At 42.1% G+C, this 17,687-nt stretch overlaps 1 protein-coding gene across 2 annotated transcripts in view; it reads left to right on the top strand.

Annotated features, from left to right (window-relative positions):
- The window catches only part of UNK (unk zinc finger), an 874,631-nt gene that overhangs the window by 286,658 nt on the left and 570,286 nt on the right, over positions 1-17,687 (top strand). For both annotated transcript variants that reach the window (XM_044084965.1, XM_044084967.1), the window contains one exon: positions 3,702-3,837. In XM_044084965.1, coding sequence (XP_043940900.1) covers positions 3,702-3,837 — 136 coding nt within the window. The remainder of the gene's footprint in view (positions 1-3,701; positions 3,838-17,687) is intronic.

Raw genomic sequence — 17,687 nt, 5'->3', positions numbered from 1 at the left:
AGCATACCTCCCAACTGTCCCTTATTTTCAGGGATGTCCCTGATTTTGACTCAAATTTTAACTCTATCCCTCTTAATCCCTCTGTGACACCCATGCACTGACCCAGTAATCAAGGAGTCTCAGTCCTCACCACTAACACCAGTGAGGGGAATCCACATTGGGAAGGATAACAAATGCACACACAGTAAAGTACAATTTCCCTTAAGAGCACACAGAGATCACATTCAGTCTGGGGCTGGTTTCTCCCTTTCTCTCCAGATCCCCAATAAAACTCCCTACTGGCACAGCTATAGGATACATGTCTCAGCCTAGTGGTTAAGCTAAAACCTCCAGCACTCTCTCTGTCCAACCAGTGCTTTGTGTCCCTGCCCAAGTAGCTGACACTCACACACTTTAAGATATGAGTTGTATACAAAACACAGACACTCCTGTGGAAGGCTGGCACAGGTTCTCCAGCTGTGCCCCTTCTGCCCAGGCTATACGTTAGTACCAACTGCAACCAACCACTAATATCAGCTACTAAAAGGGCTCTTACCAATGGGTTTCCAATTATTACTGTGCATTATTATTTTCCAAATGGTAAGTGTGACTGAGCAGCAAGACTATTGGAGTGGCTTTGTACAGTATCACTGTATACATGCAATGTACTCTAGAGCTTAAATTGTCTCTACACAAAACAGCCACAGTTGAAAGGTTTAAAAATATTTAATAATAAATAATAAAAACACAAGACAATCCTTCTTACTACACAGTGCTAGTCAAGAGTTCAGACATAACAGGAAAATGCTTAAATTAATACTGTAGAATAGTTCTGACATGAATATAGAAAACAGCTAGACTAAACTTACTATTTTCTATCTTTTCCTAAGAGCAATCACAGTTCTAAATAAACTTACATATAGAGCAAAGCAGAGTACTGGTGAGATGTTGTCAGCTTTAGACAAAATCCAAAATGCTGTCTCTCTGTCTCTGAGAAAGTCCTTTAAATTGATAATAAATCCTGCTGACTCATTTTTGATTACATCATTCCTAACAATTCTGTGGTTTCCCAGGCTAACAGAAAGTCTACATTTACATTTCTTAGTAAGCTTGCACCTGGTCAGGAAACCACAGCAATTAAAGACATTATTTATGTAAAATCTAGCAACTAACTGGTCTCAAAACAATAGAAAGAATCTGCTCATTTAGACACCAGGGATTCGAGTTTGAGATCAGCCATACAATGCTTGACTTATCAGCTTTCTTCCAGCAGAGTGCACTGTTACACTTTTGACATTCAACATTTAACACAATTTTTCTTACATTTAAGAGAACAAACCTATGGCTTTTATTAATATTTACAAAGACATAGAATTGTCTACAAAATTCTAGCTAGATAGGCTAGCAGCCTTCACACATCTTCACACCCTCCTAAAAACTGATGACTTTAGGGGAAAGGTGATGAATTACACTTAATGAGTCTTCTTCTTCTTCTTTCTGCTTATCCTGGTTAGGGGTCGCCACAGCAGATCACCTGTCCACTCATGATTGGCAGTGGAGTTTTACGGTGTTGAGTTGCCAGCCCGGCACCCAACCTTCCACAGAAGGCACACAAATGCATGCACTCACACTTAGGGCCAGTTTAGAATGTCCAGCCCACCTACAGCATGTCTTTGGGATGTGGGAGGAAACCAGAGCACCCGGGGGAAACCCATGAGACCAGAGGGAGGACATTCAGACTCCACACAGAAGGCACCCCAGCTGAGGATCGAACCAGAGAACCTCTTGCTGTGAGGTGGCAACGCTGACCACTGCACCACCGCGGCCGCCCCATGAATTACACTTAATGAATAATAACAATAAATAGTTATATACTTCTTTTACTTCAGAAAAATGTATTCTAATTCAGATTCTTTTATTCTATCAATGTTTCATGTTAAAAGTGCTGATATTTTAAAAATGTCCTCGATTGTCCCTGATTATTTCTTGATTTGTCCCCGATTCTGTTGAGATTTGCCCCGTTTGGTTGAGAACTATGGGTTTTGAGCCTTAAGTTGTGTAGGAATTTTGCTGCTTCATTGCAAATTGTTTCTTAAATTCCCTTTGTGTTGTAACATATACATCAAATGATATTTACAGTGGCTACCACTGATGTCAGTGTTTTTTTGTTTTTTTTTTGGGCAGAATATACATTTTTTATATGTGGTATTTGTCTGCTTTGTTAATTTAGGGGGTTTTCATGTGAGGGAGGCAGAAGTGTCAAGTGTTTTTGTACTCTTGGAACTTCAGTTCCAGTTCAGTTTTTCTATGCTTCCTAACTAACATGCCCCCTCCTAAAAAACACCTATGATACATAGGGACACAACTGGGTCAGTGTGCATGGCTATGTTTATAAAGGCCGTGGTGGTCATTAACCTGTATACCTATGAAGCTATGTACAACTCAGTGCTGTAGACAGGGAGTGGGAACAATTTTTGATGATGGCAGTATGCTCTCTCTCCACAAGTTTGTAACAGTGGAGTTTGCATACGTAACAGGTATGAGCTACATGGAGTTGCCCATGCAAAACACACACTTTTTCTTTTGGGGGGGGAGGGTCACTGTGTCTCTTTTTCTTTTTTTTTTTTCTCTCTGTTTGTAATGGGTTTGTTTTTCTTTTGCTAGTAGTATGTTCTGTGTTTTGGTGCTTGTTTTATATGTATCCAGTATTACTCCAGCGTATGTGCCTCAAACCTTTTCCTAGCAACATATCTCTCTTGACAAGATTTATTGTCTGTAAACCGCTACTCTGGACTTTGTCTTCCAGCAAACTAGTTAACATTTACCTCAATATTTTTCTGTGAGCTTTCCTGTAACTAAGGAAAGGCTAACCAGTTTATCCTGAGATGCTTCTGGACTGCATTTTATGCAGAATTAGCACTGTGGCAAGCCTCAACTTTGTTGTGACCACCCCCTACCTTCATAGATGTGCCCCTCCAAAATGCCACAGCATTTTACGCATCTCAGGTTGTACTCTGTCTGGTTGACACACATTGTCCTCCCTTAGTACCAGTCATTCTGATTTACTCCACTATTCCTGAGTCTCTTTTTTTTTTCATTAGTTCATGTTAAATCTAACATTCCCTTCACATATGTACTTGACCCCCTGTCTTCACTGAAGCATGTAATTTAACCTTAGGTTCCTGTTCTTCTATTTTCCATTGCATCACTTCCTTTCGTTAATTTAACACTCTTTCACCCTTTCTTTTGCCTTTTTCTTAGATGCTCAAAGAATGTCCCACTAGTTTTATCCCCCATTGCTCGATAACTTTCTGTTTGCGCTCTTCTTTCTTGAGTGTGTTGGCAGCCTTCTTATAGGTTCATTCCTTTTCTTTTTCACACACTGCAGACACTTTCCTCCCTTTGTTCTCTTTATCTCAGTATCATTGCCTGCACTTTTAGCAGTGCTGGTGTTATCAGAAAAACTCATCCTTTACTATTACTATGTGATGTGGTGGGTTGGGACTTTGCCTGTAGAAAATTTTTTCCTTTTGAATGAGAAGGATGGATTAGCAAAGCAGCACACCAACTGCCAGTCTGTGTGTTATGGGAGTGTAGGAATAGGACAGAAGTCATGTAAACAAAATTGAAGGCAGGTTAAGACTGTTATTTACTGTGTTTCTTTAAGTACATGGTTAACTATTGCTGTGGTATAGAAATTGATGTTGTTTATTCCTTTGCAGACTCAAATTATGTGCTGGCAAATTACAAGACAGAACAGTGCAAGAAGCCCCCAAGGCTGTGTCGTCAAGGTTACGCCTGTCCCTACTACCACAACAGCAAAGACCAGCGCAGAAACCCCAGAAAGCATAAGTACAGGTACTACCTTTTGTTTGACTGCAATTTGTAGGAACATTGATAGGGAAAAAAAACATTGCTGAAGCATCTTAAAAGAAAATTCTGGTTAGAAATTATTTTTTTTTTCTTTCTGAAACAGAAGTATAAAATGTGTGACCTTATTCCTGTTTATTGCCTTAAATTCATGCAGCAGACAGTATGTCAGGGGGTGGGTGTTGCCCTTTTGTACTGAAGTATGGCACAATGTGGCTGCTTAAAGTGAATAAATATGCTGCTCTGATGTTCATGTGATTCTGACAGGCAGCACATATTTTACTGTCTGCTGGCAGTGATTACAAACACAAGTGTAACATGGGTGAGGGCAGAAACATCACTGTGTTATTTTACTGCAAGATGAAAAAATGAATTGGGTGTAGAGAGTCACTGTGGTAACTTAGCCTAGTAACAACCTATGTACCTATTAACCTATCTGTCCAAGAGCCATTTTAAGTCTAGCCAAGCATACCCAAATTTACCAAAATATTGTTGACATGTCAATATTTCAAGTAATTTTAGAATTGTGAATAGGCTTGTACACTTCAAGTATTCACAGGCTGCCCCTGTCCGTTAGGGACGTGGGTACCAAACCAGGGGTGAATTTGCAGTTTTACATCCATTGGTCTAAGTTGCGTTTGAATAGGGTTAGGGATAACCTTTGCTTCACATGGATGGGAAGCCTTTTATAGAGACACATACCTGTACCGGGTCTATATTATATTATCAAAACTTCAGATCATCGAATGGCATTTCATCGATACCCCTAATATGGAGGGGGTTGCACCTCCCCCCCCCGCTAATTCCATTTGCCAACTCTGAGATCACACTACAGTGAGGAAAAGGCAAATTTCCCGATCCCTATCATAATGAGATGTCAGTAAGAACAGTTCAAACAGCATTTTTGATAAGATGCCATTCGATGATCTGTTCTTTGGATGAAGTAGTAGTAACGTCCTGCCCCTCCAGTGTGAATTGTTTGTCACAGTTGATGTTTAGGTCCTTAGATTAGGTGTTTCTGATGCTCTTTGTTTAGTGCATGTGTACTAGATCCATCACTGTGGGATCAGAGGATGCCTCGTAGGCTAGGCGTAGATTACCTCACATCAGTGTGTAAGAGACAGAGTACAGGGATAGGGCTTTGTGACCGTCCACATAGGACTTGTTTATTCCCAGTATTCTTTTTGTGAGGGACCTCTTTGGTCTGTCAGGCTTTTGCAAGTGCCTGGTCAGGTACATGCCAAAGGAGGATTGTACTCTATGAATGATCTTATGATAGCCAAGTACAGAGGAACAATGACCTCCTTGTACCTAGATGCTTTGCTCCTGCTTATAAATTGTGCATCGTAGTATGACTTTCTCACAACAATACACACATGGTGGTCCAAGGTCAGGTTACTGTCAGCATCCATTTCCAAATCCCTGACTACTGAATCAACATTTAGGGTGTATTTTCAATATGCTAAGTTCCAGGGGTGGCCATCTTTCCAAAGGGTACTAGTATGCATTTTTCACATTGAGTTTTTGTCTGTGGTTCTGGCTGTAGTTGTTTGGCTGTGTCAGCCCCTCTTGAAAGGTATTTGTGTTTGTTTTTAAGGGATTCATTGATGCAGTGATGCAGCGGTTGGCATTGCCGCCTCACAGCAGGAGGTTCTCCCGTTCGATTCCCGACTGGAGCACCTTCTGTGTGGAGTCTGCATGTCCTCCCCGCGGTCGAGTGATGTCTAAAGACATGCAGGTAGGTACGTGTGTGAATGGGTATGCCTTCTTTGAAGGTTGGGCGTCAGGCTGGCAACTCGGCATCGTAAAAATACACTGCCAGTCATTAGTGGACCAGAGTTCCGCTGTTGCGACCCCTAACCGAGAAAAGCTAAAAGACATTAGTTTATTGACCACACCTAGTTTGCAATCATCCGGAGACTTGGTCAGTCAGAGACCCTTGACATTTGCCTTGACTTCTGAGGGGTAGATGCAAAAAGGAGAGGCCTCAGCACCATTCCCTGTGGGACTGTGTTAGTGATTGGCATGTTTATGGATGTGGATTCCCGTAGATTAACTTCTTGTGTCCTGTTAGTGAGCCAGCTGGTTATCAGTTGCATGATAAACAGGCTTATGCCAAATTTGGTAAGTTTATCTACAGTACTGAGTGAGATATTGTGTCAGACACCTTGGCCGGGTTGAGGTAAGCAATGTGCCCTACTTTGGCCTTGTCCATAGCTTTAGTAACCTTCTTGAAGAAGTTCACCAGGTTAAGTAGGCATGGGCTGCCTGTGACAAAACCAAACTGGGTTGGGTTCAATGTCTGTAGGATGTTCATCGTGCATACAGCTGCAGTCATAACAGATGGGTTCTCCTGCCGTCAGGCGGGTCCTCGGTCGGCCGAATTCCAAAGTCTAGGTCCGGCGTCGGTTGTCGTCGCTTCTTCCCTGACGTCAGTGTGACAGGGGTATAAAAGAACCAGCCGACGCCATTTTCTTCAGTCTTTCTTGCCGCGCGGTGCCCGAAACAGAAGCAGTTTGCAAGTGCCAGTCGGCCAGCTCCTGAAATTACGAAAATTCTGCAACCAAAGTCTTCTTGAAAGCTAAGTACCCCGTTGGGAAACTTTTCCTGCCTCAGACCGATGTCAGACAAAGTTAATAATTGTATTTCATGTGGGAAGCAAATACCGCATAAGGATTTTCATTCCCTCTGCATTCCTTGCTTAGGCCCAGACCACGACGTCTCGGTCTGTCGTTTTTGTGCTACATTCAACAAACGCACCATTAAGCATTGGGCGGAGTTCGCCCAGCACTATTTTGGCAAAGAATTTAACTATATTATATCGTCGGATACTCCGACTCCAGTTTTATCTAAAAAACGCAAAGATAAGGACCGACACACAAGGTCCACAGCCTCTACCGACACCACGCCAAAGCCGACTACAGGTGGTCCGGTTTTCAGCGAGGTGCCTACGCAGCCCCTGCCTACCGACGACACTTCATTGGTGGTGTCTTCTGTGCCCAAGGTCGCAGGCTCCTCGGCCCACACCCCGACTACAGATACCGAAGCCACTCTTGTTGGTGAAATTCAAAATGTAGACAGGTCTGCCTCCTCTCAAGGTGTCTTCAGACCTTCCTCTTCTTTTTCCATCAAGGCTTTCACTAAGTCTAATGCAGCCATGCATTCTAAGAGACCAGCTACACAGGGCCCTTCTCCAGGCCCCATGCCTAAAAAACAGATGCTTAAAATGGCTGAGGATTTAATTACTCTTATCAGGGGTTCTCACCCCCCCCCCCGGACAAAAGGCCCAGAGTGGAGGAAGAATCCTCCTCCTCTGACCAGGCCTCCATTATTTCAGAGCACTCGGATGAACAGGAACATTCTTACTCCCCTTTTGAAGATTCTGATGCAGAGGAGTCCATTCCCTCTGTCTCCCCCCCAGAGGATTACTCATTTGGGGAAACCTTGCATACCTTAAGGGAACACTTCCACTGGGAAGGCCAAGAGTATTCAGATTCCAAGAAAAGGCTTAGGGATTTTCTCTTGCTGCCTCAGCACAGGCCTCTGGCTATACCTCCTGTCTTAGACATACTAGATGATGTGTATTCGGAGGCCTGCCTTAACCCGGATTCTTTACCTCCAGCCCCAGTCAAGCCTGACAGGTACTATCGGGTTCCTGACTCACACCAATTTCTATACAAAAGCCATGCGGCTGACCCAGAAACTATCTCACAGGGCCCCAAGGGAATTAAGGCCTCCACTGCTAAAAATCCATTACCTTCCGAGAGAAATTCCAGATCTTTAGAAAGATGGGGAAAAAAGGTATACACCTTTGCCACCTTAACCATGAGGGCATTAAACTGCCAGTTCCATATGTTAAAGTACCAACAGTTTCTGTTATCACAGTTGAGAAGCAAAATGTCACAACCTGAACAGCCAGACTTGAAGGAGTTGCAGGATTTGATGCATAGTGCAGAACAAGTGGGTAAACATACCTTGCAATGTGGTTTTGATGCTCTAGAGGCATCATGTAGAGCTGCTGTTACAGGATCAGTCATACGTAGACATGCCTGGCTCAAGGAGCAAACTTTACCAGATCATGTCAAAGCTAAATTACTAGATGCCCCTCTACAAAAGGATGTATTATTTGGTGTTAAAGCTGAGGAGGTATTAAAGAAAATGGAGGAAAAGGCTAAATCAATGCAAACAGTGAAAGATTTTCTACAGGTACAACCTTCACGTTTCAGTAGAACTTGGCCTTCCAAAAATTGGTCCTTTCCAGCCACGGACAGACCCCAAAGAGGTAGATACAGGCGCCCGAGGGGCAGAGGGCAATCTCAAGGATCGTTTAGAGGCAGACAATGGCAAGCTCCTACACAAAGAGGTGGTGAGGATAGTTCGCAGCCATTTAGAAAGCAAGCCCAATGACTTTCCCCTTTGCATGCCAAGCAAGGCTCAAATGGCAGCACCCTTAGGCGGAAAACTGGCATTATTTTCGAAAAATTGGCATATTGTCACAAAAGACAAATGGATCCTGGACATTATAAACAGAGGCTACAGATTCCATTTTCACACCCTTCCAAAATGAGAGGCATGCCAAACCTGCCACACAATCAAAGGGCAGAGGCACAAAGACAAATTTCAGATCTCATGGACATGAAAGCTATTCAAGAGGTACCTACTCAAGAACAAGGTCAAGGTTTTTATTCCAGACTATTCCTGGTACCAAGGAAGGGAAAAGATTGGAGACCTATTTTGGACCTATCCATCCTAAACACATTTTACTCGTACCAAAATTCAAGATGCTCACATTACAGCAGCTTCTTCCCATGCTGGGCAAGGAGTCCTGGCTGGTAACATTGGACCTCAAGGAGGCATACCTGCATGTCCCAATCAGACAAAATTGCAGAAGATACCTCAGATTTCTTGCAGGTTCAACCCATTATCAATTCTCTGCATTGCCCTTTGGCTTATCTACTGCCCAGAGTATTCACGAAATGCCTGGCATCAGTAATTGCCTACTGCAGACTTCAAGGGATACAAATATACCCATATTTGGACGACTGCCTGATCCAAGCGGACAGCAAGCACATACTTCTGAAACATCTGGCTTTTGTAATAATGTTGTTGAATTCTCTGGGATACACAGTCAACAAAAAGAAATCAAGGCTAATACCCTCTCAGAAAATAATTTTCCTGGGCGCCAACTTGGACACAAACACCCAGATGGCCTACCTCACGCCAGAGAAACAGGGGCAACTAACTCAATACTTCAGAAAACTAGCAAATTTCACCAGGCTGACTGCAAGGAAAATCCTGCAGGCTCTGGGATTCATGGCATCTTACATCCTACTAATCCCATGTGCAAAGCTGCATATGAGGAAACTTCAATGGTACCTGAAAAACCTATGGTCTCAACACAGCCACAGTTTGGAAACAATAATGCCACTAATTCCATGTCTTCAAAAGGAATTTCTGTGGTGGGCTCAAGCATGCCAAACAAACACAGGTCTCCCATTCTGCAAGCCTCAAGCAAATCAAGTCATCACAACAGACACCTCGGACTACGCTTGGGGGGCGCACATGACGGATCGGTGCATTCAGGGCAAATGGTCCCAAAAAGAAAAGCACCTTCACATCAATCAAAAGGAAATGCTAGCAGTAATAAATGCTATTATAGCTTTCAAAGACTTTCTGCATCCAGGTCAACTATTGATAAGGACAGACAACACCACAGTAATGTGGTACATAAACAAACAGGGAGGCACCCATTCATACCCCCTATGCAGGCTGGCCATGTCACTTTGGAACATGGCTCTGGAATTACAAATCGAGCTTCAAGCACAGTACTTGCCAGGCAGGGAAAACACACTGGCAGACAACCTAAGCAGAAATATGACAGATCCACATGAATGGAAGTTGCATCCTCAAGTTTTTACAGAGATAATACAAGCATGGGGAAGGCCAGACATAGATCTCTTTGCCTCCCACAAAAATCACCAATTGACAAAATTCTGCTCAAGGACTTTTCATACACAGGCCCGGAGAGTGGACGCTCTCTCTTTCAATTGGACAACAATGACAGTTTATGCCTTTCCGCCTCTTCCTCTGCTGCCCAAAGTTCTATTAAAAACCAGAGCAGATATACCAAAGATGATTCTCATTGCTCCAGACTGGCCAAGACAGCACTGGTACCCACTCCTGAGGAGCCTGACGCATTCCCCACCATGGACCCTACCTCTAATGCCTCTTCTTCTCAGCACAGCTTCAAAACTCTTCACAGTCAGCTGAAAACACTCAATCTGGCCGCATGGAAGATTCCTTAACATCACAACAGACCCTACTCTCCAAGGAGGTGCAGGATGTCATTTTGGAGGCCAGAAGGCCATCTGCTAGAAAAGCTTACTCCGCAAAATGGAAACGGTTTTGTGCCTGGAATGAGAAAAAGGGCCAGAATCCTGGAAAACTGAATTTACCTCAAATATTACAGTATCTAGCTGAGCTGCTAAGCAGTGGACTTTCATTTTCCTCCATCAAAATCCATGCTTCAGCCATTTCTGCAGAATACAACACTGATCCACCTTTATTCTCTCACCCCCTCTTAAGACAGTTCCTCAGAGGGGCTAAGAATATAAAACTCCCAAGGAAACAACCAATACCTGCTTGGGACCTCAATTTCATTCTAGAAAAGCTGACCTTGCCTCCTTTTGAGCCAGCTGCCTCAACAGATTTGCAATATTTGTCCTGGAAAACAGCTTTCCTTCTGGCTATCATCTCAGCTCGCAGGGTATCGGAACTACAAGCCCTCATGGCTGTGCAGCCTTTTATCATCTTCCATCAGGACAGAGTTTCGTTACGAACCAACACGTCCTTTATGCCAAAGGTGGTATCCAGGGTAGCTTTGAATCAGGCTATCCACTTACCTACCTTTTACCCTAATCCTCAAAACAAAGGGGAGAGACTACTACATTCCTTGGACATCCACAGACAGCTGCATTATTATTTGGACAGAACAAAGCCTTTCAGAAAAACAGAACAGCTCTTTGTGCCCTATGCTATAGGAGCTCAAGGGAAGCCAATTTCCAAACAGACAATCTCAAAATGGATAGCCCACTGCATACGCTTTTGTTACTCTTTTCATGGTAAAACTGTACCTGCAGGCATCAGATCTCACTCCACAAGGGCCACAGCTACCTCTGCAGCTTTCCTCAGAGGAGTTCCTACCAAAGATATTTTGGAAGCAGCCACTTGGAGTTCTGTGCATACCTTCTCCAAGCACTACCACCTACCATTATACTCCAAAACTAGAGCAAGCTTTGCCACTGCAGTCTTGCAGGGCATCCTGACTCCTTTTAGTTCCACCTAGTGCCTACCACCCCTTTCTTAGCTTTGGGATTCTACCCATCTGTTATGACTGCAGCTGTATGCACGGTGAACATAGTACAGTTTTGTACCTACCATAAATGTAGATGTTCGAGTGCTAATACAGCTGCAGTCCAGGTTTCCCTCCTCCTTCCCCTCTTGGGACAGGCCTATTGGCTAACACCTCCTCATACAATCTGATTTGGGTATTCATTTATGGTGTATTTGCTTGCAACTACTGTATTTTGATTATATTGCATTGCTTTATTACATAAATTTATGTATTGCCTTCCTTCTGGGGGCACCTGACATCTGGGGCAAGAAAAACTGAAGAAAATGGCGTTGGCTGGTTCTTTTATAGCCCTGTCGCACTGACGTCAGGGAAGAAGCGACGACAACTGACGCCGGACCTAGACTTTGGAATTCGGCCGACCGAGGACCCGCCTGATGGCAGGAGAACCCATCTGTTATGACTGCAGCTGTATTAGCACTCGAACATCTACATTTATGGTAGGTACAAAACTGTACTTTTCTTATGTCATTTTCTGTCATATCCTTGATAATTCTTTCCCCTGGCCTTGCATATGAGACTAATCAGACTTATGCGTCCGAGGGGTTAATTGATGGTCTCCCTTTGTGCAGAGGGATAACAGGTTCATTCCACCATTTATTAGGCACAAAACCTGTTTGGAGGCTATGATTAAATAGAGATTCTAGTGGACCTGACAGGTCATGTCTCATTCTATTCAGGTGACCTCCCGGGATATTAGCATGTCCCCTGAGGCAGTATTCTTGGCCTTAGAGAGCTCAGTGAGGACCTGCTTCTTTAATGATAGTTAGTGGAGAAATAGTGGAAGGCATTTCTGGGGTGAGGGGTGACTTCGGGGGACAAGGGGTAAAATTGTGGCTAAATTTGTCGGCCAACAGATTTGCTATAACCTCTGACTCCATATAGGTGGTTCCGTTCACCATTAGTTTGGTATGTTGTTGGGTGTTGCCTATAATGTTGTAGGCAAAACTGAAGAAAGCCTTATGATTACCTTTAGCTTGGCAATTTGTTTTTGTCTTCAGTTTGGCCTTGGTGGACTTGATTAGTCCTGAGTTGCTTATTCTGGTTGAGGGATTTTTACCTTGCTGGGCAGTGCTCTTCCTGTTTTTGGATGTGATTTTCTTTCTTTTGTTATACAATCTGTTTGTACTGGGATTCCACCAGGGTGGCTTGTTTTTGAAGGTTGTCCAATGTTTATTTCAGGTAGTTACAGCTGTCTCTGTGTAAATGATTGTAGAGGGTTTCTGTGAACAACTCTACACAGATAGCTGTGTTCTCAGGGCTAAGGGGGGCTTGATATTTTGCTAGTCTGTTGCTTAATAGGAGTTAGTTAGTCTTGGAATAGTTTTTAAATGTTCTGGTGTTAGCTGGGGGTCTGGCTTAATATTTATTTCAAACAAGACAGCTTTGTGGTCTGACCTGACTAGTGAGGACATTACACTAGGGGGAGTGCATTATTTCCCCATGTTTGTGAGGACCAGGTCAAGGGTATTTGGGTTCTTGGTGGGTGTGCAGACTAGCTGTTTAAAGGTTTTTGTGTTTAATAAACTCCAAGAATCTTTGGGCCTGCATGTTGGAGGTTGTGTGTGATTCTTGTTAACATTGCGGTTGTTAAAGTTGCCCATGAATATTGTGTTGTGTTGAATGGGTAGTGTCTCTAGTATGTTCAAGTACAGCGTATGGGCTTTCTTGGGTCATGGAGGGGGGACCTATAGCTTGCAAGGATATAGTGTGTGTCACTTTACTTATGTTGAGTTGGATGTGGAGAAGCTCAAGTGTGTCATACTCTTTGACCAGCCTTGAGACATGTCCATGTTTGATGTAAATTGAACCTCCTTCACCTTTAGAACCTGCCTGTGAAGTAGCTGGTCTAAAATTGTGGCAGGCATTATATCCTTGCATGCTAGGATGTCCTTTGTGGCTTTAAACCAAGTCTCAGTAACTGCACAGATGTCTATATCCTTCAGAATGAGGAGAGGTTGTAGGGAGTGGAGTTTCCTGTTTATAGTTGTGACATCGAGCAGTAACACCTGTAGATTATTCTGATTCGGCAGCAAACCAGTAGGTTTATCAGGCTGACACTGCCTAAAAAGGCACAGTGGGGAATGACAAGGTTTTAGCCAGTGTTTGAAATTTTAGGGGGGACAGGTGCAGACCGTCCATGGCAAAACAGCATGGTCTGTCTACCATATTCCCCCAGGCAGACAAATATTGTACCCCCATTGGAATGACACCAAAAACTAAGCCAGTTGTTTAAGTCCATTAGTATATGTTGGTATTCTGGTTTCATCCTTGGAGAAGGTAAAATGCTGCTCAGTGCTAGGTTCATACCTGCCGGGACATGCAGTCTGAGAGCTGTATCATGTCTCTTCATGTAGTCCAAGGACCTTTATACTCACATGGACTATGACAGAGTCATGCTTGTAGTTGTAGTGCATTGACTTGAGTATAATCTTGATCTGACAGATACTAGCCCTTGACAGGCAGCTGTCTGTGACTGTCTTTGCACAGGCTGGTAAGTGGGACATGTGTGTGTCTCACAATGGAGTCTACTATGACTAGAATATTGTTTTGTGTGATGGTTTGCTTTATGGGCTTACAGGTTGAAACACCTTTTGATGGCACTGTATTTATCTTTTTGCATGTGTCACAACAAAGTGCTCTAGAGGTTGCTGAGGATAGTTGTTTTGTGTGTGACGTCTGTGAGGCCTTTGAGTTTTGGAGGTTGCTGAGGCTCTGCATGTAATGTGGGTCTATGTTGCTGGTTCATACTCTGTACTAGGTGTAGTGTGTGTGTTTCACTGACATCTTATTTGGTGGTGTTTGTGTTGGTGTGTGCGAAACTTGCCTCCAGTGACATTGTGTAACTACATTTCTCACACACTGCATCAGATTGCTGTAGAAGTTAGGTGGTTGTCACCAAAGATGAGTAAATTGCTACATTGTGTCGGAATCCCTAAATCCGCCAAGTTGGCTGCAGAGACAGTAGGAAAGTGCAAGTCCATGACTGTGGAGCCTTAATTTGTGATTTTCTTACTAGTGGATGGTACAAGAAGAGATTATGTCCAGCTACTGCATTGTTATTTGTATTTGTAAGGATGTGCTCTTCAGTGTAAAAGCCAGTTGCTCTATGCACAGCTACATACTGGGGAGATGTTCATCGTGTTTCACTGTTGCAGTCATTATACTTGGGTTATCCTGCTGGCAAGTCATTACACTTGGGTTATCTTGCTGGCAGGCGACCCGCAGTCGGCCCGTGTTCCAAAGTCTTGGTGCTGGTTTTATGGTAGCACAAAAAAACGTTGAAATAAAATGTCCCTCTGGCCAATCACCAGCTCACAGTAAAGTGACTAAAGTGATTCCCAGCTCAGAGATAGTTTAGGCTACCTTTCATTGCCACTGGAATACAGAACAAATCCCTTTAGTAGGGCCAAAAGTACAGGAATACAGCTATTAAGTACTAGAAATAAATAGAAAGTAGCAAATTACACAGTAACACTGTCAGCAAAGCTTCTCAAAAGTGCAGCTCTCAGCAAACGGTACAACATTAGGGCACTTGAAAATGATTTAAAGTGAAAAAATGGCAAGTAAAGGCAAATAAAGCAAAAGTAAAACAGTAGGACTCTAATACAGTTAAATTAAATGCAAAACAGTAAAATAAATATTTTATCTTTCAAGGATGACACAGGATTACTTCAGGACGCACTCAGAGTATGGCAAGGACACCAAGCAGATGGAAGCTCTATGAAAATGATGATTTGTAGTAAGGGAAGTTAACTCAAAAGCAATACTGGTTTGCTCGGTGGATGCTCAGTACTATGGATCTGCGTAAAAGAATGGGTGGGAAAATTACTTAATTAGTTTACACAACTGACAACAGCAATCAAAGAGGGGAGGGAGAGACTTTGGTAGTGAGATTATAAGTAGGGGGAAGCCAGACACACTAGCTTTTAAAACCACAACAGGAACAGGGAGAGAGGGTTGGGGAAAAATTTGAACTATTGTAAGAAGCCAAGACACATCAGGTACTATAGCTTGTAGTTCATAGCATTTCAGGTCTGCATGTGAGCCAAACTGGCAAGCAAAAATGCTTTGGACCATTGATACGTAGTATTAATTAACAAAGATCAGGATAGTAGTCCAGTTAGTAAAACAGATCTGTACAAATCCGATAAAATCAGCTCTAGGAACTTGTATAGCACAGCCAAGCTGCCACCAAGGCTGCAGGTAACTGATCAAGCTTGGTACTTTTAGCAAAACTGTGTCAGCTAAAGAACAAAATAAAATCTCTTAGAAGCAGGCTGCTTATTGTTAAACAGTGGTGTAGATGGAAAATTATCATTTGCAGTTAAGTTTCTGGACGGCTGTTTTTTTACAGTTTCGGATACAAAACTTTGAATTTTGCTTACAAAAACACTCAAATGGTTTCTGGTCCAGAAGTGTATTTTTAATGATTTATTATTATTAGTCTAGCAACTAAATAGTCACCCAGGACTAAACAATGATGCCGCTTTTCAAAAGACATCCAAAACTAAAACTGGAAGGTAGTAGTAGTAGTGTACACAAATGCCAGAAAGTAAACAGCAGCCAAGGTAAAAATAGACATAAATGTGCAGATATGACAGACAGCAGTTAAAGGCGCACAGTCAACACTTGCAGAAAATCAAAAATCTCCAGACAGAAGAAGGCTGCACTATACCTGGATTAAGATATTGACAGTAAAACACTTTGCAAAAAGTATGACAATAAAGGTATACTTTGCAAGGTATTTTTATCAAGAGTTACATTAGTATTAGGCAGTAGCAGCTCAATTAGTCTCCGGACTAAAAACCCCACCAGGCTGGGAAAGGATTACTAGGTGGCTAACCAAGAAGCAAAGACCAGTAGCAGTGGCAAAGGACAAGTCATCAGAGAAACTCCACTGTCTTCTGGAAAGTACCTAGGCAAATGACTCAAAGAAGCTGTATGAGTGTGCAAAGCAGGGACTGAGAGATAAAGATAATATGAAAACATTATAAAAAAGGGATACCAGCTATAATGTGCTCACTAGGCCAGAGGATTTCAAGGACAGAAGTACTTCCAAAAACATCTGAATACAGAAAGACCTGCAGAAACCGCTCTGTGGCATTCCCAGCCTATATGGAAAGAGAGCAGGTTCCACTTTTGAAGTATAAAGTGCACTAAGGAAAATAAAGCCAAGGAAAGTTGTAGGCTCAGATGAAGTCACAGTAAATGTGATGAAGATGTTGGGTGCATCAGGGGAAAAATTGCTCCTGAGGCTACTAATCGCAGTTAAGAGGAATATATTGGATGACTGGAGGAATTTTCTATCACTGCACACCCACACACATATGTATTTATTTAAATTTGTTTACCATGTGAGTGGGCTGGTCCTTGTACCCCTTTCCAGCTGTTATTCCTGGGTATTGGCACAAAAACAGTGTAATACAAAGTAGAATTGGAACATTTTTTAAATTTGCTTAGGGGTGTTGCTGTTACAAAGATGTGGTACAGCAGGAACTGTCTATACAATACATATTAAGGATGGTGGTTGTAAAACAATATTCTGAAGATGACATTATTAGACGACAATATATCTCAAGAATTTACCTTATGTTTATGTTATAAAACAAGTAATGGAGGCTGCTGCTGTGCTGGTAAACGCTCGTGCAAGCAGTATAAATCAAAGTTATAGTAAATCAAAATAGCAGGACTGAGCGAAAACAAGTGTAACACTTAAAGTTCAAAGTACTTTATTGTCAATAATTAATAAGATAAGCGCTTTCGCTGTGTAGCTTCATCAGATCTTACATTCATTCTAAGATTCCACATCTTATATATACACAGGTTTTAAACAATTAATCAAGTAAGTTAATTGGTATGATTATTTAAAGAAGCAGGCAGACATCAAAGACCCAGCTTAATATACAAATCTGATAAAGATGAAACCATTTAAAAACAATCTCATATATAAAGTATACATAGGAAACACATGTATAAAAAAGTTATATATAAAAAATATGTATAAAAAACATATCAGTTAGTACATATATATTTGTAATTAAAATAGATATTAGTGTGAAAAAGATTCTATAGACAAGTATGCTTAATGTCTAACATATAAAATTTCATATATATGCATGTATAAATTAATATAATGTCTTATAAAATAAAGTAACCACACTACATGTGGTAACTAAATCTATGACGTAATGACATGGTAGTGATATAAAAGACAATTCGTTTACAGAGAGATAGAATACCTATTTCTAGGGGGTTTATCTAATGTTTCTACGCTGTCTTAATTTTGGCTTGATAGAGGCCCTATCATTGAGGCCTAATCCTTTATCTGATCTTAGTAGAATTATCCATTCAGTTTCCTTACTCTCTGTATATATCTTAATGTCACCCCCTCTAGAGTTGGGAGTAATTACTTCAAGTAACTTGA

The sequence above is a fragment of the Protopterus annectens genome, chromosome 10.part0 (assembly GCF_019279795.1).
Source record: "Protopterus annectens isolate FY-2018-M chromosome 10.part0, PAN1.0, whole genome shotgun sequence".
Taxonomy (NCBI): domain Eukaryota; kingdom Metazoa; phylum Chordata; order Ceratodontiformes; family Protopteridae; genus Protopterus; species Protopterus annectens.
Note: the sequence above shows the minus strand (reverse complement) of the source record. Positions and strands in the feature narration are given on the sequence as shown.